The 21927-nt window shown below is 37.0% G+C and overlaps 1 protein-coding gene across 1 annotated transcript in view; it reads right to left on the bottom strand.

The window, feature by feature from the left end:
- MIB1 (MIB E3 ubiquitin protein ligase 1) overlaps positions 1–21927 on the bottom strand; it is a 98080-nt gene that overhangs the window by 10698 nt on the left and 65455 nt on the right. The window contains exons 13-18 of the mRNA XM_020881743.2: positions 14545–14677; positions 12542–12628; positions 10734–10895; positions 8584–8765; positions 6908–7100; positions 2290–2368 (exon numbers count right to left, since the gene is read on the bottom strand). Of these exons, the coding sequence (XP_020737402.1) occupies positions 2290–2368; positions 6908–7100; positions 8584–8765; positions 10734–10895; positions 12542–12628; positions 14545–14677 (836 nt within the window). The remainder of the gene's footprint in view (positions 1–2289; positions 2369–6907; positions 7101–8583; positions 8766–10733; positions 10896–12541; positions 12629–14544; positions 14678–21927) is intronic.

Raw genomic sequence — 21927 nt, 5'->3', positions numbered from 1 at the left:
TTATTAATATAAAATAATACGTAGTGCTTCAACACATTCTTTCCCATTAGCATTTATTATAAAAGTACACTCCATATCTTAGCCTATGGTACCAAGTATCTTTGTCAATTCAAAAACAGGAAAAATAACAAAAACTGTGGCAGGGTATCTTTATTATACAATAGTAAACCTTAACGAAATAAAAAATCACCACTGTGGACAAGGGGGTCATAGACTCTCAACCGTGCCGATGCTGGTGGACAGAGATGCTCTGTCAAGGTCGATCTTGTGCCAAGGCCTAAAAAGAGATGGGTCTGATGCTGGCCTAGGCAAGATGAACCAGGTAGGAGCTATCGCTAGCAGACAACTGGTTTGGGATTTGTCTTCAATCTGAGGACAGACTTTTTTCTCTTGAATTTATAATTTAACAGCCTGAGTATGTAATACGTAGTCACTATTATTTCAAATAGATAGCATCACCAAGTCAAGGGGCAGGAATTTGAGCAAACTCCAGGAGACGGTGGAAGACAGAGGGGTGTGGCAGGCTACAGTCCGTGGCGTCACAAAGAGTCAGACACAGCTTAGCAACCGAACAACAACAAATTATTTCAAATTCCTGTAACTATTAAGTTAGGTTGTTATATTATTGATATAAAATCTTTCTTCAGCCTGTCCAAAGGGCTGTGACTCCTCCTTCCTAGATGACTGTGCTGTGGGGACCGGACCAAATGCTGTACTACACACTCCTCGCGAAAGGGACATTTTTTCCCCGCCATTTCAGCCTCCCTAGCAAATATATGTTTACCAACAATAATCTATCTGTAAAATGGAGAAAGAAATCAACTTCTTAGGTTTCTTATGAAAATAAACGAGGAGATACTCAAAAAGAGATTACAATAGTTGGCACAAATTAAGAACTCAATAAGATCAGCAGTTGCTCTCATTATATTCTAAAGCAAAAATAATGTAAAAACTTTGGGGAATTCCTGAGGGAAAATATTACACTAAGGCTCTAGAGTCCACATTACCAACTATTAACTATAACCAGCTTTATGACAGGGTCAGCAAACCACAGACTGCAGGCCAAACCCAGCTGGTCACTAAGTTTTTATAAAGTTTCAATGGAAAACAGCCCCACCCATTTGCTTACATGCTGTCTGAGGCTGTTTGTGCACTATAATGGCAGAGGAAAGCAGCTGGAAAGGGTTGAGTTGTTACTGCAGAAATCACGGGGCCCACAAAGTCAAAAATGCTTTCTAGTTGACCTTTTACAGAAAATGTTGGCTAATTCCTGGGCTATGAAAACCTGCATAACCTAAGCTCTTTTTACTTAAGACAGAATTCTCTTTCTTCTTGGCCTCTGACAGCTGATAACAGCCATTATACCAGTCTCTGGTAAACAGAAACAATCAACTTGGAGCAGAATGTTATAGCAGAAAACCTTGATCATTTCTTAGTTGAAAAGCAGCCAAAAAAAACCCCCAATGCTTATTTAAAGCAAATCTATGCCAATGAGATTAATCTATCACACAGTTGTTACTTTGTCAGATTTTATATTAAAAACCAACACCTAAGTGACTTAACTATTTCATAAGAGGAAATACCATGTTTTAGCTTGGGCCCATTTAAGTATAAACTGTTAAACATGTTTAAAATCCTTCACTGACAAGTAAAAATTAAAAGGGAGAACATTAATACTAAATATATTAACTTGCAAAGAACAAGGAAGATATGTAAAAGCAAAGGTTAAAGCGCCTCTTAAATTTTAATATTACCCCCATAAAGAAAAGATTTCTATAAGCTCTTTTGACATAGAGGTTAAGGAAGGTTAAGAAGGCCAGAAATTATTGCCCCGAATGGCTGCTGTGAGTGGTTCAGCAGTGGAGAGTGTACACAGGAGGAGGTTCCACAAAGGTGTAGACAAATGAAGATGTGTTCATTTTATACATGGAAAAAGGCCATGCATAAAATAAAACATTTCTAAGTGTTTTATAAAGTAAAACTAAATGTTTCAACATTCATTTTTGGAAACAAATTTCTCCTGTATGTGAGAAGTCATTTTATTTCATTTGTGCTCACACACAAATGAAATAAAAAGCTGAGCTGGGGGAATGCAGTGCATCCAGCCTTCGCTAACACTGGGGACTAAGGAGGGACAGTGGTGACATTTGTGAACAGAACAAATGGAGAGTCCCAGAGTCTACCAACTCCTCTGTTCATGAGTTACTTTTTTAAAAAATTCAAAGATATAATTTGTTTCGCTTTCTATTTTTATGATAATTCTAAGGAAGTTCTGTTTGGGCTACTTACTCTCACAAGCACACATGTGTCCGCACGGCTGAAAAAGAACAGCTGCTTTCTTGTCAGAGCATACCACGCATTCTTCAATCTGCGAAAAAGAGGGTACAGCATAAGCGTGAACATCTACAAATAAACTGAGTGACTCTAACAGCTCCTTTTGTATCCAAATGCATTGCTCCTCTGTAAGGAAACTCTTCCACACAGAGGAATTTACCACAGGCTTCTGCTCTGTCCTCTATCTAGTCTCTTGGTCATTTATTTTCACATTTTTTTAAACACCCCAGCTAAGCTGGCCTCGTTCCACTTCAGTCTCCCTACCTGTCCTAAAGAATGACACCGAAAATTCCACTTCCTCCAAGGTCAGGGAGAACAGACTAGACTTCAGTTTTCTTTTTCTGCTTAAACTACTTTTGAAAGAAACATTAAAAGGACAAATGACTGAGATATGATAGATTTCTTTTTTTTTTTTTTGATAGATTTCTAACATTCATAAAAACCTAACCAGAACAGCCAGACTGCTAAAGCTTGAAGAAGAGGAGGGGTTTATTGATCCACATCCGAGGAATGCCACCTAGCACATCCTTTTCCAGAACATGGACCCTCCCCCACCCAGCCACTGGCTGAAGCCCAGAGCTCTGAACTAGTCTTTCCCCTGATCTCTAAAGCCACAGCCCTCCACAGAGTATTCATGATTTCCCTCAGTGTTTCTTCCTCTTCTCCACTTAATCTGCGTTCTGCAGGTATAATGATTTCTTAAGCTTGCTCTGGTTCTCTGACCCCCACCTGCCCACCACCCTTGGCTCCACATTCACCTTTGCCTCATTCTCCTTCCTTCTGACACACATTCACCCCTACTTGTGTCACTTAACAATACTGTCCCCCTCTTCACCTAAACAACCGAATACTGGACCTTCCCAACCTAGACCTTGCTGCGGACACAGTAACTTCGTGGGAAGCAGTAAGACGTGGTTGGGCAGAATCTTAATGTTCCTGGATTCCAATTCCAGTTCCAGTACTAACAAGTTACCAACACTGTGGAGATGAAGCTTTTAAAAACTCTGAACAATAAAGAACAATCCTTCTTCACAAGGTAGTAAGAGTCAATTAGAAGACAGGGAGGGGAGTTAGGTGCCCTTATTCAGGTATATCCTAGAAAAATTCTAACTATCAGATTGGCAGCGGGGTGGGGGGGGGCACGCTGGATATCGGAAGTAAGACAGAATAAGATAGAGGAGTAGAGTTATGAGAAATATTTAAGAAGACCTGGTAACTAATAAAATGTACAGAATAGAGAAGAAGAAATCTAAGATATCTGCTAAGTTTCTAACTTGATTTAAAACAGTTGAAAGAAACAAATGTCAGCCTCCTACAGCTTATAAGATGCAAGACCAGGGTGGTCTTTCCAAGTCTATGATTACACATCCAGGCTTTAGGCCTGTTCAAGATGTGACTACAAAGAAAGGAACGATAACCTTAAGCCCCCAAGCCGCTAACTCTATGCAGTATGCCAGCAGAACCACAGGAAGGGGAACAAAAATAGGAAGACTCTGGAAAAGTGGCTAACGGACCCATACCCTGAAGACAGGTATATTTCTCACAGCTCCCAAGAAAGTCTTTCGTTTCTCTAAAGGAAGGGGTGAGGACCATGGGAAGTTTCAAAGGTGTGCAAGTTAGCTATCTGCTGGCTAGTAAGCTAAGAAGAAAAGTAGGCACAATCTGGGTGAAGGAAGAAATGAAAATCCCAAACATCAGCAGCTAGAATTCTGACTGATTCAGCCATCTCTATGTGAGGGGTATCTTCACATAAATACTGTAGGAATTATATGTGCTAAATAGTGGCCAAACATTAAAATGTGACCATTGAAAAAAAGAATAAATTAGATACTGTGTGTAAAGCGTTGAACTTTTATATAGTGAGGAGCAGAGAATCATCATGTGTTAGGTACTATATAAAAGATGTGCTGATTCCCAACACAACTGTCTATGTATCTGAATTGTTTATAAAGATATTAAAATAATCTAGCAAACCAATGTAATAATCACTTACTTACCCATTCAGCTATTAGTTCTTTAAAAAGATCTTTGCAAGCATAAATGTTACCTCTTCTGGATTTTCTCTCCAGATTACATTCCCAGGAGTGGAATTACTATATCAAAGCATGTTTATTGTAAAGGTTTGTATATATATTGTCAGGATGGTCTCTCAAAAAAAAAAAAAAAAAAAGTGAACCCAGTGATTCAGCCAACTGCAGTGTTAAGAGAGTACTCATTTCCCACTTCCCTGGCCAGCAAATTTTGAAGTCTGTTTTTGCTAATTTGACAAGAATAGTTAATAATAGTTCATAATTTCACATTTGTATTTCTTTAATTGCTAAACAGACCAAGCTCATTTATTCTTCCTCATCCAAATATAGTTTTACAATTTATCTTCATGAAGATGTTCATGATCCTTTAGCCACTTGGGGTCACTATTTCCATATATTCAAAGGTTCCACAACCAACCTGACAAACCTCTTGGGAGGTTATGTGTAAGCTTTTGTACTTTTGCACAGGAATGAAAATTCTGTAACTTAAAATACAAACAGAAAGCTTTCTGATTCCTGGAGTTCAGAACTGGACTAAAAAGGAATAACAACATAGTCCTTCCTTTCTACCTTCCTGTTCTGTCAACCCTCTCTTGTAGACATTGTTTTTAATTTCGTTTGTAGTGTAACACAGAGGAAAGAATAGGGACTTAAGAATCAAGAAAACTGAGTTCAAGACCCAAGTGTCACTGTACTTCTTTGAGTTTCAGCTTTTTCACCTGAAAACACCAGAGTGACTAGAGGATCAATAAGAGTTCTAAGATGAGACTCCGCTTTACACAACCCTGGGATCTGAGCTCACTTCACATCTCTTTTAAAGCACCAATGACATCCCTATACAGAAGAGTAGCTTTTACTCTTAAGTCATAGTTTGCCAAGAGATTATCAATTTATAGCGGGGAACTATCATATACATCTCCGTCTTGGTTATAAAACAAGTGCTCAAAAAACATTTTTGAAATAGGGTTTAATCTAACAAAAAGTTTCAAGCACAAGAGCAGAATACACAGAATCTAAAAACAAGAGAATAGCTTAAATTTTTATTCTTTCAGATTCTTTCCCAAACTGTTACTCTGTCAGCAGGTAACTAAAGCAAATTATAAATACCAAGTAAAGCAATTCACATTAATTTATTAAAGCATTAATTTATTAAATTTATAAATTTATTAATAGATTTATAAATAAATTTAGTTAATTTATTAATTTATTACCGATGTAATGCATATGAAATGCCAACACAGTGCCTGGCATTCAGTGAGTGCTGCCAGTATATCCTTCCTCCCTTTATAAACAGATTAAACAAATGTTAAAATGTGTGAGAATAGAAAGAGAAATCTATCATAACCTATTTTAAGAGAGAAAGTTGATTAGTGTCCGTGTTCACTAAATAAAAATGTGTACACTAAATGCAAATAAAATAAAATAAACAGATTAAACAATTACATACGTACTACTAATCCAATACCTCTCACGCAAAAATAACTCCTGGAACTTTTTCCTGTGCCTAAAATTTTACCAATGATATAGTCATTTGGATCATAAAAAACATAGTCTTAGAAGAAGCCCTATGAAAATGCAAGAAGCACTGGCAAGATTTCACCTTTCAAGTCACTGCCAGCTAGTTCATCGTGAGAATTAGTGCCAACTTGTTGCTAATAATGAATGTTAATGTATAGCTTAGGAAATATCTAGAGAAAAATAAACAGAATAACAACAAGGGAACGAGAAAAAGAATATAACCTTCATAAATGAAGCCAAAGAAAACCACAGTATCTTTTGATTTAAGCTACTCACTTTGAGAGAAATTATTTGTAAGAACTTAAACCTCACTTCAGATATACACATTAAGAAAAACTAAAGAAAATCAATTATTTCATAAACTAAAATGAGTAAGATGATAAAGCACTAAGTTACATGGGGAAAAAAGAAACCAGAAACTCAGAAAAGAATCTTCTTCTCAAAAAACAAAAGGAGTCAGATGAGATAAAGAATTACAGGATTATCAGACTTCATCTGCCTAATGAAGAGTGGGACACAACATCAAATGAGTAGCATCATCTACGAACTTTTCTTTCCAAAAATGTCCAAGTTGATACTAATCAAGCCGTGAGATCTAACTTCCAGTTCAAAGAAATACAGAGGATATAGAAACAAAGAACACCATGACAACAATCAAATAAATCCAGACTATGTGACATTCTGCTGAAAAAAATCAACTGGTCTTCTACAAAGAGGAATACAAAACAATTCATACGCTCAAAAAAGGTGTAATATAGAAGCAACAAAAACCACAAGGTGGAATTAAACACATCTTTAGGTGATAAGGGACTCTGAAAGCAAAATAGTAGACAACTTTATTTTTAACTAATCTTACATGTTTCAACTGGTGTCTTGATAAATGTATAAATAATACATTCCCATGTTTAGATCTTGCTTAGGAAGAACAAAATTAAAACAGACACATGGCATCATATAATCCTACTTATCATTAATTGTAGTCTCAAAGATCAAAAAATAGTAAAATGTTGTATGAAAAACATTACCTTGGTCCTGGACTGAACTTGCTCTTTACAGATGAGGCATTTCTTGACTCGTGGGGAACACAGAGAACAGGTAGCAATGTGCCCACATGGGCCAAACAGAGTGTCTCTCTTCATATCGGAGCACACCATACACTCTTCTAAGGTTTCAGAATCATTACTAATCATAGAAGGACTTCGAGAACCCACCTGACCACTAATAAAAGAAAATAATTCTAATCAAACCTATCAGAATATTTGTTACAAATTCATTAAGTAAAATGTTTTAAAACATCCAGAGCATCATTCGTTTGCATAAAAACTTTAGCTATGTTTAAAAACTAAGCTTTACCATCTGTATATGAAACACGGTATATATTATATTTTTCTACCTCTCTGCATTTTTTTTAGTACATATAGCACGATTCAAATTTCAATTGAACAAATCCTCACCCAGTGAAAAAGGGTGAATCTTCTAACACAGAAGTCAAAAACATTAGCTTAAAAAAAAACTAACATGAACAGTTTCACTCAGAACCCTTTTTTTATCTATACAGAACCAGCTAAGGAAGACACAGGACATAGGAATAAAACAAAAAATTTAAAAAAAAAACTAAAAAAAACAAAAATCCTACCTAGAGCCCATGTTGGTTGCCCTAAGTACAGACAGAAGGAAGCATCATCAGAGTCCACAATGGACAGGGAACTGTGAAAAATAGGTCCCTGCAGCTGCTGTTTCGACATTTCTTTAAATTGATCCTTAAGGAGCATAAAGGTTCTATTCCAGAAAGGCAGAACACACCCATAAATACACACACGACACAGAAATACACAGGCACAGCCACCTGCAGCCACAGAGAAGGGACACGCTGCTTCTACTGCAATCTTCAGAAACTCACGAAAACGCGCGCGCACATGTCCACACAGTGGTTTCCCTTACAGCCCAGTGTTTAAGTTATCACTGTAGTAATTACAGTGCCTTTATCCATATACTTTTAGATACATTCTGTCTTTCTCTAATAGAATTTTATGTTCCTTAAGAATATACTTAAAGATATGTATATACCTCTATGTACAACTACTTAGCCATAAAAAAAAATAAAGTAATGCCATTTGCAGCAACATGAATGAACCTAGTAAGCAAAATAAGTCAGACAAAGACAAATATCATCTATCACTTACGTGGACTCTAAAATATGATACAAACTGAACTGACTTACAAAACAGACATAGAAACAGACACAGAAAACAAACTTACAGTTACCAAAGGGGAAAGGATAAATGAGAGGAGTTCGGATTAGCAGGGACAAACTACCACATGTTCAATATAAAATACACAAGGTCCTACTATATAGCACAAGTAACTATATTCAGTATCTTATAATAAATCATAATGGAAAAGAATATGCATATTTATGTGTAAGTGAATCACTTTGCTGTACATCAGAAAATAACATTGTAAATCAACTATACTTCAATAAAAAATACTTCATTATATTAATTTCCCTGTAACACAGCTCTGTGTATGGATTCCAAAGAGGTGTCATTTCATCACTACACATAAATTATGAGAAGAAAGAAAGTACAAGGTTCAAGGGACATCTACTAAAATGTTTAATGACAAGAACCAAGTCCTTAATTGTGAAACCACATGATACTTTATGTACAGATTAGGTTTTATGAAAATAAATAATACAAACCTGACTTTTTCTTTATGACACTTTGCCAAGGCTTTGCAGAGACTTGGATCAGGACAGAGATCAAGTGGCGACTGACCCTTCTTATTTCGGATGCTAAGGTCAGCACCGTTAGCCGCCAAGAAACAGGCAATAGATGCCGCACTCTTCTTCTCAGCCCCCTGGGTACCAAGTCCCATTATTAACTGAAATCATATGAAAAAAGTCATTATTCTCCCCCTTAGGAATCTGTTATCATTTCTTATCACCAAATATACATACATACATATATGTTTGTATGTGTGGTGTGTGTGCTTGCGTATATATGTATGCATGTATATATGAATATGTATGTGTGAATAAGAAAATGTCTGGGAAGAGCATACACACTATCGAGACGTGATGGACACTTATGGGGTGCAGTCCTAGTATCAGTCCCCTTCTCACCCATCCCCAGGGTCCTCAGGTGCACAGTATGAGGACTGACCCATCCTCCAGGTTCAGAAGTGAACCCAAAGAAGGTCCAAATCAGTCAGATACCCACTTCATCTATGCTTAATTCAGGGGTGACACATAATCTAAATCAAGTCAATTAAGGCCCGTAAGACTCAAGAATGGAACTTCTGATTGAGGTATTGAGGAAACAGTACTCCCTTTTCTAACAACTTGGCCCTGGAGCTGTTAGCAACCAATTTGAAGCAATAAGGGGAGAGATAACTGAGAAAAGAATCAAGAGCTAGGAATTAAGACACAAAGTGGAGAATGAGACAATTCAGGTTCTACTGTCATCTGAGCTACTGACTCACACATCTTGTGTGAAAATAGTCATAATAATTGTTAACACTGATGGAGCATCTACAGTGGACTAAGAACTATTTTAAGCACTTTCCATGAACTAACTCATTTAATCCTTACAACCTTATGGAGGTAGTTACTCCCTTCCCCTCCTTTTAAAATGAGAAGTATTTACCCAAGGTCATATAGACAGACAGGCGGCAATTAGCAAACACTTTGGTCTCGGAATCCTTTTACGTTTTTAAAAATGACTCTCAAATTCATATGGAAAGGTGAAGGACCTAGAATAGTAAAGTGACTTTGAAAAACAGACTGAAAGTTGGACTGACCTCAACATTTATTATAAAGCTACAGTAATCAAGACAGTGTGTTGGCATTACAGAGCTAAAGACACAGATCAACAGAAAAGAACTGATTTTAGATAAAGGCACAACAAGCAATTCAGTAGAAAAAGATAGTCTTTCTCAACAAATGGGACTGGAATGATGATATCCACAATTAAAAAAAGATGACCCATACTTCATACTGTGTATATAAAAATTAACTCAAAATCAATCACAGGCCTAAGTGTAACAGCTCAATTACTATTCTTCGACTCACAGACTTAGAAAATGAACTTCTGGTTGCTGGGGGTAAGGGATACTTAGGGAGTTTGGGGAGGTCATGTACACACTGCTATGTTATCCTAATGGATAACCAACAAGGACCTACTATATAGCACATGAATTTTCTCAATGTCATGTACCAGACTGGAGTGGGGAGGGGGTCTGAGGGAGAATGGATACATGTATATGTATGGCTGAGCTCCTTTGCTATTCACCTAAACCTAACACAACACTGTTGACTGGCTATACGCCGATTCCAAATAAAAAGTTGAAAGTCTGGAAAAAAAAAAAAAACTATTGCTTCAAAAACTACCAGTAAAAGAATACAAAGACAAGCCACAGACTGGGAAAATGTATGTGCATATCGCATATCTGATATGGAACTTGATTCAGATTGGTAGTAGGAAAACAGCTCAACAACATAATAAATTAAGGTTTGAAGTGACAGCTTTGTCAAATATATATGGGTGGTAAACCTGCAAATGAAAAGATGTTCAATACCAGTAGTCATGAGGAAATGCAACTCCAAACCACAACAAGACACCACAGCCCTCCTATCTGAATGGCTTAAGTTGCATAAAGAGAACCAAACAACTTTTAGTAAGAATGCAAACAATACAGTCAGTACTGACTAGTGTTTAGCTCATAAACTAAATTCCTACATTTGTACTTCTCATGAAGTACAATATCTGATCAGATGCAGGTTAAATGAGCCATAAATATAAGACCTTGCATTAAAAGATACTCCTCCTGGCACAGAAGTGACGATCTCACCGTGTTTTTGGATGGCTCCCAGGCAGCATCGACCTTCCCCACATCCTGCATGTCTTGAAGCTGACGCAGCTGAGACAGAGTGTGATGTCTCAGGGCTTCATGCAGAGGAGTGTCCCCATCCTTATCCTGAATATCTAACTTGGCGCCTGCACGGACCAAAAGCTAGAAGAGAAAAATGTCTCTTTTTCCTAAAGTATTCCACACACAAGAAATTATAATACATCTAAAGAAACAAAGTTTCAGTTACGTAAGATGAATTTGTTCTGGAGAGCACCCCCATTGCATGGTATTGTATCCTGTTCTTACAATCTGCTGAGAAGGCAGACTTTAAATGTTCTCACCACACAAATACACAAACTATGTATGATGGTGGCTCTGTTAATTAGCTTGATTACGGTGATTATTTCACAATGTATACCTGGATCAAAATACCAAGTTGTACACTTTAAATGTATACAATTACCATCTGTCTATTATAACTTAATAAAGCTGAAAAAAATTAAAATTAAAGTAACACTGTGAGAGCCCTATCTGACAGGGCTGCCACCAAAGTTAATTTATGTGTTTGCTTGCCACCACTCTGTATCCCTGTGACTCCTTACAAATAATGATGAGCTTGATTAGTCAAACATACTGAATCAGGGACAGCAGAAAGAAAAAAGAACCAATATGCAGCTTAATTATTCTACTCTAAGATCAAAATAACTGGAGGAAATTCAGGACATTTTTTGCTCTCCTTTTAATTTCAGATATGTGAGTTGGTATATTTTAAGTATTTCCAATAGGACCAAATCACAATGCTCAAAATTCTTCTATTATTTAAAGAAATATGCATTTTTTTCCATTCCCTTTGGTCAATTTTCTCCAAACGTATGGTTATAAGGGTTGTAAGTCCAAACATCAGAGAAATCAAGAATTTCTGGCAAGAGAATTTTTAAAAATTATAAATGTGAAGTGTTTGCTAAGTTACAATCTCTTACGTACAATGCATAATTGATATACCTCAACAGATATTTTAAGCAGTAAATATAAAACTTTGCTTTAACAAGTTCCCTAACCTTTCTGCAAACATTATCAGAGTTTGAGAAAAACACCATACAAAGAAATCAATCTCAAGCATATAGTCCTACCTGTTTTGGCAAATTACTATTTTGCTTTTTTGTTCACTGTGTTTCAAAAAGATTATATAAAACGTCTCTGTAGGTCTGTTTCTCAAATTTAAATCTGCATCAGAATTACGTGGGGGCCTGTAAAATCAGAGATTGCTAATTCCCACGCTTGGAGGTTCTGCTCTGGTTGGTCTGAGATGGGGCCCAAGAATTTACTTTTCTGCCAAAGCCCTAGGTGATGCTATTGCTGCTGCTTCAGCCTCCAAACTTTAAGAATCACTGCTCTACAAAAAAGTTTAAACAGATCATCTTTCAAGTATTTGATCTGGAATCACCAGATTACTAAAATAAAAATATGTATGCCAGCTTCTTTGAAATGTCTGGCAAATGTCTAGCCAAAGCCTCTAATTACAGTTCATTCTCAATTATAAAAATTAAAAGGGAGTATACTTTTTAAAAATGTATATGTTACTTTGAAATTCTCTGATTTAATATTCCAGGAATTTACAAATCTGACAACAAAATTATAAAAACTTTGAATATAAGAGTTAAGAGTTTTCCTATTAGGAATTAAAATCTTTTACCCAACTGATGTAAAATACTAGCCTAAAAGCATAATTTTACCTCTAACTACACCTTCTGAGAAGCCTAACAACATATCATTTAAAAGGGTAAGATTCACTTTAGTAGACACGTTACCCTCACAATCTGGGTGTGCTGCCGCTCCACAGCAAGGTGGAGGGCCGTCTGCTGGTTCACATTCTGGATGTCCAGGTTTGCATTACCCTGAAAGAACAACAAGACTTACAGTTAAATGTGACATGAGAGAAGCACATAAATTCTCTCTATATGAGGAACCCATAACACTGGGCACTGCTGACCATGTCCCCTCCAAGGGCTGGACCTTGTAATATATGGTAACAGATGTGGATAGCAGGAAGAAGTGGTGGAACAGCAAACTTTCTGAAATAGAACGGCAAATTTAAAACTATTTTTACTGTGGTGATTCCACCTAAGGACAGTTATAGGACAAAGGACAATACAGAGTCAAACACAGCTCCCTTTTAATCTCCATTACAGAGCCATGGACATAAGCTCATTTTAAGTAAGTACTTCCTGAAAATGTATTAATGAGTCTTCATATTGTATTTGGAAATTCAGAAGACCTAGAATGTTAAAGTAGGTCTGAGAAAAAGCAACAAAGTTAGAGAACTTACTCCAACTGATTTCAGTTACTGATTACTATAGTTACTACAGTTATTACTTCAGTTCAGTTACTGATTACTATATAGCAACAGTAACCAAGACAGTGGGCTTCCCCAGTAGTTCAGTGATAAAGAATTGGCTGATAAAGAATGCAGGAGATCCCAGTTTGATTCCTGGGTCAGGAAAATCCCCTGGAGAAGGGACAGGCTGCCCACTCCAGTATTCTCTGGCTTCCCTGGTGGTTCAGCTGGTAAAGAATCCACCTGCAATGCAGGAGACCTGGGTTCGATCCCTGGGTTGGGAAGATCCCCTGGAGGAGGGCATGGTAACTCACTCCAGTATTCTTGCCTGGAAAATTCCCATGGACAAGAGGAGACTGGCGGGCTGCAGTTCGTGGGGTCGCAAAGAGTCGGATACAAGAGTGACTAAGCAAAACCAAGACAGTGTGGTACTGGCTTAGGTCAGTACTTTGGATTTTGGATGAAAAGGAATTTATCATAGTTAACAACACTTCTAAGAGAATTAACTTTAATAATAAAGGCTTACAATGGCAGGGGAAAGGCAGTTTAGCTTTTGAACTTTCTTTCTTTAAATGTCTTTGTACAGACTATCCATCTTATGATCTAAGACCTAATTACACATAATGTACTATCTACTAAATTTCCCTGCCATTTCATCTTCTTAACTAGACTGTAAGTTCCCTTAAGTCAGGAGTCACAGATAATTCTTTGGAAACTTTAGTGCTTCCCTATGGCATATGCTTGGCTGAAGCATTTAAAAATTTTGCTGAATATACCAAAACATCAAAATTGCAATCAATAGGTTTCCCTCAAAATCCAAGCTCATAAAAATGTAGAGGTATCTTATTCCTAAGATAAATGAAATAACTAAGGTGAGCCTACCCTGCTACCCAGTCACAGGTTCAAGGGGTCCAGCAGTTGTTGAGAACTGAGTCCCAAGGTCCTAACTGCAGCCTGGTGTCACCTGGTAGCAACTCACCACACTGGTTTAGACATCAGCATACTGGTTCTTAATGATATAGCTGAGCAACACTTCCACAACAGTGGCAGTGATTCTGGAAAATCCCTTTAAGTTGATGCCATTTTGCTGGACCAACTCGGGAAGACTGTGCAGAGAGAATACTGGAGGCGTGAAGGATCCACACCCACACCCCCACTACTACTTCCCTCCACTGAAGCACCACTGTTAGGCAGAAGACTAAATTCATACCACAGCTGAATTTGCATCATCATGGGATTTTACTGTAACCTACTAGTAAGTAGTTCAGTTCAGTTCAGTCGCTCAGTCATGTCTGACTCTTTGCGACCCCATGGGCTGCAGCATACCAGGCTTCCCTGTCCATCACCAAATCCTGGAGCTTGCTCAACCTCATGTCCATCCAACCATCTCATCCATAAGTAGTTGATGAAATAATGATAAATCAATGATTAGCAATGACCCAAAATTGTTAACAATTACTGAACTGCTTTTCCTACCTGATGCACCAACAGTTCAGCCACTTCTACATGATTATTAAGGGCTGCCAGATGCAAGGCAGTATAACCATCATCTTTCTTCTCATCCACAATCCATGGTCTCGGTAATTTAGACAGTAAAACACGCATTGCGCTGAAAGGCAAATTTATGTTTATTTAATATTTAGTTAAATATTTTATTATTTTCTTTAGAAAAAATATTCAAAAGAAACTCTAAAGAGCAAATGAAAATATCCCTCTTTAAAGAAAATTATGCCCTTAAGAGACAAACAGAAATTCAAAATTTCTAAATCTCAAATGCAGTCCTTTGACATTTTAAGAGGTAAACAAATATCACTGTTTGGAGAGTAGAATCAAAATAGAATGGGAGTGCTACAATGGGGAACATTCTGAGAGGGAAAAAAAACAAAGGTGAAATATACCCTAATAAGGACATAGTTTGAATTTGTGGAATCTCTTAGGTTCAATTAGAGTAGTATATATTAATGAAAATGTTAATGAAGAACAACCAAGTAACAAGAGCTAATCAGGGAAAACAGTGATAATTAAAACAAATTTTATGTGGTTGGCAGATTATCATGAATTCTGCAGAGTTAAAAATCTGATAAATGTCATTTAGTAGTGCTAAATCTAGTTGATATCAAAACACACAAAATGGCACTCAAATATTTAAAATTTAAATATGATAACCAAATATCTCCAAAGAAAAAAAGAAAAAGAAAGTAAGATATCCTAAAGAGCACCAAAGATTAAACCATAAAAGATCAGGGGAACTAATTACTGAGAAACCCTGCTTTGTAAAGAAAAGGCTAGCCTACCCTCAAAAGGGAAAGTAAAACAAGAAGCAACTTTTCTTACCATTCATCAGTAACTTCTCCTAACAAAGGTTTTGTGTGGAAAACTCATAATTAGGGGGAAATCTAAAAATAATTTTTTTTTTTAATTTGGGGAAAATTTCCCTTAATATCTGTCCACAAACTGTTTTTTTGTTTTGTTTTGTTTTGTTTTTAACACTGACTCCTGAGATAATGAACGGCTTCTATAAACAGTACTGGACTTGGCACAGACAACATTGATATATGTATTAGATATTGAATGTTCGCCCACACCTAAAAGACAGTAAATGCAGAAAAGATTTTAAAATTGTGTCAGTAGAGTGTAAAACGGCAAGAAGTTAACAGTAAGATACATATTGGGATAGTTTTTCCTAAGGTGATACACAGGAGAGAAAAATCTGAAACAGAAATATTTTAAACATATGGAGAAACAGTCTGAAGATGCAGAATAAGAATGTGTGTAAAAGAAACTGTTAAATCTCTTAAAATAATGAAACTAAAGTGAAAGTGAAGTCGCTCAGTCATGTCTGACTCTTTGCGACCCCATGGACTGTAGCCTACTAGGCTCCTCCGTCTATGGGATTTTCCAGGCAAGAATACTGGAGTGGGTTGCCATTTCCTTCTCCAGCAGATCTTCCCAACCCAGGGACTGAACCTGGGTCTTCCGCATTGTAGGCAGATGCTTCACCACCTGAGCCACCGGGAAAGTCTAACGTGATGCGGAACATGTTTCCTTGACGGCAGTGGTCCATGAATCCCACGGAGGAGTCCAGGACATCTGAGAACACGCTTTGGAGGATCCACGAATCTCTAAAATTGTACTCATATCTGGAAGCTTACAGCTTTTATCAGATTTTCAAACAGGTTAATGACCCAAGGCATATTGAGAATCAAAACTTAAAAGACAGCCTTCAGTGGTTGTGAAGTTAAAATCACTGTCCATGAAAGACAGACTTCTCTGGAAATCTGTGGAAGGCCAGGAACTATTCCCTCCCCAAAAAATGCACATAAAAATCTTTACATATAATTTTGAGGGAATCCAAGTTCCATTCACAGACCTCATACAAAGCTGAAGATTCTTGCTTTAGTTCATTTTCAGTAATTGTAAGGACTTTAAACTTCCCCATTCAGTGGATTAAAATAAATTTTAGAAATTATGTAAATTTTGACTCAAATTCTTAACGGGGAAAAGTATATGGTACAACAATATACTACCAAGTGTTTGGATTTGGCTTAATCATGAAACTAAAGTCATACATTATCTACTACCTTACACAGCTGACCTTGTGAGAAACAGAATCTATAGTTTCAAGACTCTTTTGGAGTGTTTTGAAGATACAATTATTAAATCATGTGAAAAAGTTTTATTAAAGACAAAATGTAACCATTAAAAATAATAAGGTAAAGGTATAGGGGGGCACTTTTTTAGGTTCTTATTGTGGTTGAGCCCCATGGTATTAGAGATGAATCACAGTAATTTTTGATTTCCCATAGAAACAGTGTTATATTGGCAAATAAGGTGAATACACCAGATAATAATTAAGTAAATAAAACAAATGGATAATTACAGAAAAAGAGATTTGTAGAAGAGGCGATCCAGAAGACAAATCAGGGTAATACATAGATAGAAAAATCACCAGAACAGAATTATAAGTAAAAAGATTAAAATCATGTCTTTTTCTTTTTTTGGAAAATAACTATTGGTCAAAAAGAGAGTGAAGAATTATTCTCTATGAAGTCTGGAAAAAGAATGAGAAAAATAATCTATTAGTGTATCACCAGCTTTATCTGTAGAAAAAGTTCTGTGACAAGAACCTCAGCACTCAAATTTACCCTCTGAAAGAATCAGGAGAATGCTGTCAGTTTTCAGTACATCGTCATATGAAAAATAATTTGACATTCTTATTAATGTTAGTGTTAGTCATCTCTATGGGCCTATATGAAAGGAGTTCTGTAAGAACTAAAATGAGATAATGTAGGTAAAATGTTTTAGTATAATCTAAAGCTCTTCAATATAAGTGTTATTACAGTTCTAAGTTTATAGATCTATGAAGTACACAATACAAATTTCCCTTTTCCCCTTCCCAAGAATTCCTCCTGTATTCTTGATTTTGGTTATTCTTATTATCATTTAGCCAGCCACCCAAGTCAGAAATATGGGAATCATTCTAGACCCTCTCCTCCCTTCTCACTCCTGCAATCAATTTGTTCTGCTGACTTTCCCTTTTAAAACTATACTATTATTTCCTAGGGGCCCTAATATCTTTTATATAGACTTTCATTACCTTTCCTCTGAACATCTATAACAGCCACCTTCCAAATCTAGCCCTTATACCCCTTTCATACAAATCTATCCACTTCACAATTTTCACAAATTCAAAGTCATCAGTATTCAAATAAAAAAAGGCTCCCTTTCACATAACTAAATCTTTCTAAGATTGGTCTTGATAAAATTTATTCTGAAATATACTTTTTGTTTTAATAAACTTTTAAAAGAATATAAGACTAAACTTACCTTATGATAACTGAATTATAACAAAATCAACTCCTGATTAAATGCTGTAAGTTCTGGAGAAATACTGCAGATAGCCCCAAATCAAAATTAATGCAAAAGTCAACAGCTAGCTAGGAGTGGTCAGATTCGTTTTTGGTTTTGCCATTTTTAAATAAACTTTTAGATTTTAGATTTATAGAAAATTGTGAAGACAGTACAGAGTTCCTCACCCCTACCGTTAATACTGTACACTAGGATGATACATTTATGACCATTAAGGAACCAGTACTGACAGTTTTTAACACAAGACCATACTTCACTCCAATTTCCTTAGTTTTATTTAATGCACTCTTTCTGCTCCCGAATACCACATTACACTCAGTTGTCACGGCTCCTCAGGCTTCCTTTCACTGTGACAGTTTCTTACACTTTCCTTGTTTTTGATGATGTTGAGGAGTACTAATCAGTTAATTTTATAGAATGTTCCTTGTTTGTAATTTGTCTGATGTTTTCTGATGATTACAACTGGGATTACGAGTTTTGAGGAGGAGGTCTCAAAGACAGTGTCATTTCATCACATCAAGGGTGCACACTATCAACATGACTTATCTGTCAATGTTAACCATGACCATCTGGTTGAGGCAGCACCTGTCCACTTTCTCCACTGTAGAGTTGCTCTTTTTCTCCCTTTCTCTACTACAGAATAATAATCTACACTCTTTGGAAGGAAGTCACTACAGGTGGCCTACTCTTAACAGGTGGAAAGTTATATTCCACTTCCTTAAAGATGGAGTATTCACATAAATGATCTGGAATTCTTCTATACTGGAAATTTGGGGTAGCTTAATTTTAAGAGTGACCTATAAGCTTCTCATCTTAATTAGAAAGCTATTAGTTCTTGATCTACTGCCTTCACAAAAAGCAAACAAAAACAACACAACACCTCAAGAAAAGTCAATCTTTGGGCCCAGCCTGCAGTATGAGCTGAGAGGAAAAAAAGAACAGTCTCTGGTCCCCTCCCCCTCATGTACAGAGCAGTTCTGAATGGTCTGTCTCCTTTCCTCCTATGGGGCAGACAATGTGAGGACCCCACAACATAACCAACAAAGGTCAGCTGTTCCCCACAGCACCTTAGCTAATTAAGAGGATACTGTTGTTATGCTGCAAGCACTGAGGCCCTTAAGAGTTGCTGGGATAAGGGTGTTACCAGTTCAATAAATCGATAATTTTACTAAGCCAACAGACTCTCACTGGTGGAGCACTGTATGAGGTTTGAAGATCCTTCCCTCAACGTTCAAACACTCTTCTTTATTTCTCAATCTGGTTGTTTTCCAAAAGGTTAAGGACATGGATGGTTTAAGGATAAGATCTTACTACCAGTTAAGCAGGCATTTGTGAATAGTGCCAAAGCAGCATTAAGTTCCGGAACAACTAATAGTGGTGCCGAGCATAATCCTTGGCACATGGTAGTACTCAAACGTTTGCTGAATGATGAACAAATGAGTTCTAAGAAGCGGAGGGGACAAGCAGCTGTCTGCACTGGTATGCAACAGTCAAATGGCAACGGCTCCATTTTTAGGACCTGCCATGCTCTGCAGTCTCTCTTCAGAGATGGGCAACATTTTTCCAAACAAACCACGGTAGCTAAACTGAGAAGGCCTTACACATTAGTATTACTGAATGTAAAAAAGACATTGAAATAACAGCACATATTAGGGGTTCAATAAATGCTTTCTATTGAACAATCCCTCAAATATAATTTAAACATGTTAGTACAGAATCCATAAAGGAACCTGCTAAGAAAGTTGATAAATCTCAAGCAGAAGTTCTGTAGGCCATGCTAAGAGCAGGTTAATATCTAACAGTTTGAACACATCTTTATTCAATACACACCCACCCTGATCTAAATGGATGGAGTCAAGCATGCTATCTGTAATAATCATTTTAGCAAATGAATATGGACAGTTTTTATTTTCTTTCATCTCTTTATAGGGATAAACAGACATGACTCAAATGTTAAATTTTAATTTTTTTGGTGTGCTTAATTTTGTTCCCCACAAACTTTTTTTCTGACAGATACTGTAATTAAAAGGTTCATTAATTTAGCTTAAATTCATTAACCAGTAATTTGGTAATGCAGTAGAAATCAGCTCAAAATGACAGATATGCAATGACAATACAGGCTGCAGGAGCATTGTACAGGTGAGGACTCAATCATTCTTAAAATAGGACAATCAAAATGATCTCTTCTACACTGTAAGCCAGGGAAGCCATTTTACTCATCTTTATACCCTCTCTGTGCACCTAGTACGAGGTGCTCAAAATTTAGTTGAATGGAACAAAGGAAGAAACAATCAAACGAACGGTCATTTTTCTCAGCATACGGGGGCCAAGAATGCTCAACATGCTACATTTCTGGTATAGGTTCCAGTCCCCTGGAGTCCAGGCCCTAACTGCTTGCATTATTCTAAACCACAGCAGTGGCAGACACAGGGGTAAAGATCTAAGTCTGAAGCCACACCACCTGGGCTCACATTATGGTACCAGCAAAAAGGGCTGCTGACTTGAGAAGGGTACTTACCTTCTATGCCTCAGTTTCCTCATCTATAAAATGTGTAAAGAATCACAAGTGCTATTTCGTAGGACTACTAGGGGATTTTAAAGGCCTTAGAAAAGTGCCTGTCCTTTCATACACTATGAAAGTGTTTGCTTGAGAGGTGGGAAAGGAGGACTTTCACTGCTACAAAATGGTCAGGAAATATGAGGTAGTTTAGAAATTTCAAAATTAAGCTATCTTGTACTCTGAGATGCATCATCTTCTCACAATTGTCTAAAATTACTTCAGTATCTAGGAAAGCTGGCTCTATAAAACTGCCCAAATATCTATAGAAGCATGCTTTATGTCACTGTTTTAAAACAGCCATTCAAAATAATTAAACTGCTATGTTATAAAAAATGCTAAAGACAAAAAATGTCAAGGATGAACTTCCCTTGTAGGAGAATGAGCTCAGAAAACTGAAAACTGTTTTTTTTTGGTTCTTAACTGAATCAATGGATGTGAGAGTTGGACTATAAAGAAAGCTGACCGCTGAAGAATTGATGCTTTTGAACTGTGGTGTTGGAGAAGACTCTTGAGAGTCCCTTGGACTGAAAGGAGATCCAACCAGTCCACCCTAAAGGAAATCAGTCCTGAATATTCATTGGAAGGGCTGATGCTCAAGCTGAAACTCCAATACTTTGGCCACCTGATGAGAAGAACTGAATCATTGGAAAAGACCCTGATGCTGGGAGGGATTGGGGGCAGGAGGAGAAGGGGACGACAGAGGATGAGATGGCTGGATGGCACCACCAACTCAGTGGTTTGAATAAATTCTGGGAGTTGGTTATAGACAGGGAAGCCTGGTGTGCTGCAGTCCATGGGGTCGCAAAGAGTCGCACATGACTTAACAACTGAACTGAACTGAATCAATACTTAAGAGACTATATATGAATTAAGAACAAGGTACAGTTGGTTTCTCCTAGGCATTCTTATGTTTGTTAGATCTTAAATTGTACTGCCATTTGTTTGCAGAATTTGATGTTAAATTTTTTTTCTCCTTGGTTAAAAAAATAAATCTCAATATTAAAATTTATGGTGATATGCTAGTAAAGTTTAGAACAAAGGTATTTTCCCCCTACAACATGCGTTATGTGACAAAGTTACAGAAGGGCTTCCCTGGTGGCTCAGCAGTAAAGAATTCATCTGCAATACAGGAGACACGGGTTCGATCCCTGGGTTAGGAAGATCCCCTGGAGAAGGAAATAGTAACCTACTCCAGTATACTTGCCCGGGAAATCCCATGGACAGAGAAGCCTGACAGGCTACAATCCACTGGGTGACAAAAGTTGGACTTTGTGACTGAACAGCAACAAGTTACAGAAAGGTTAATGACTATGTTGGATCTGTAATAAAGTGTGAAATGATCATGCCTAAATGCTATTTCAGAAAAGTAAAGCAGAACAGCAATGTAGAAAGGAGAAAAAAACCACTTCACACTTGAAAATAAAGTAGAA

This window comes from Odocoileus virginianus, chromosome 22, assembly GCF_023699985.2.
Source record: "Odocoileus virginianus isolate 20LAN1187 ecotype Illinois chromosome 22, Ovbor_1.2, whole genome shotgun sequence".
In the NCBI taxonomy this organism is placed as follows: domain Eukaryota; kingdom Metazoa; phylum Chordata; class Mammalia; order Artiodactyla; family Cervidae; genus Odocoileus; species Odocoileus virginianus.
Note: the sequence above shows the minus strand (reverse complement) of the source record. Positions and strands in the feature narration are given on the sequence as shown.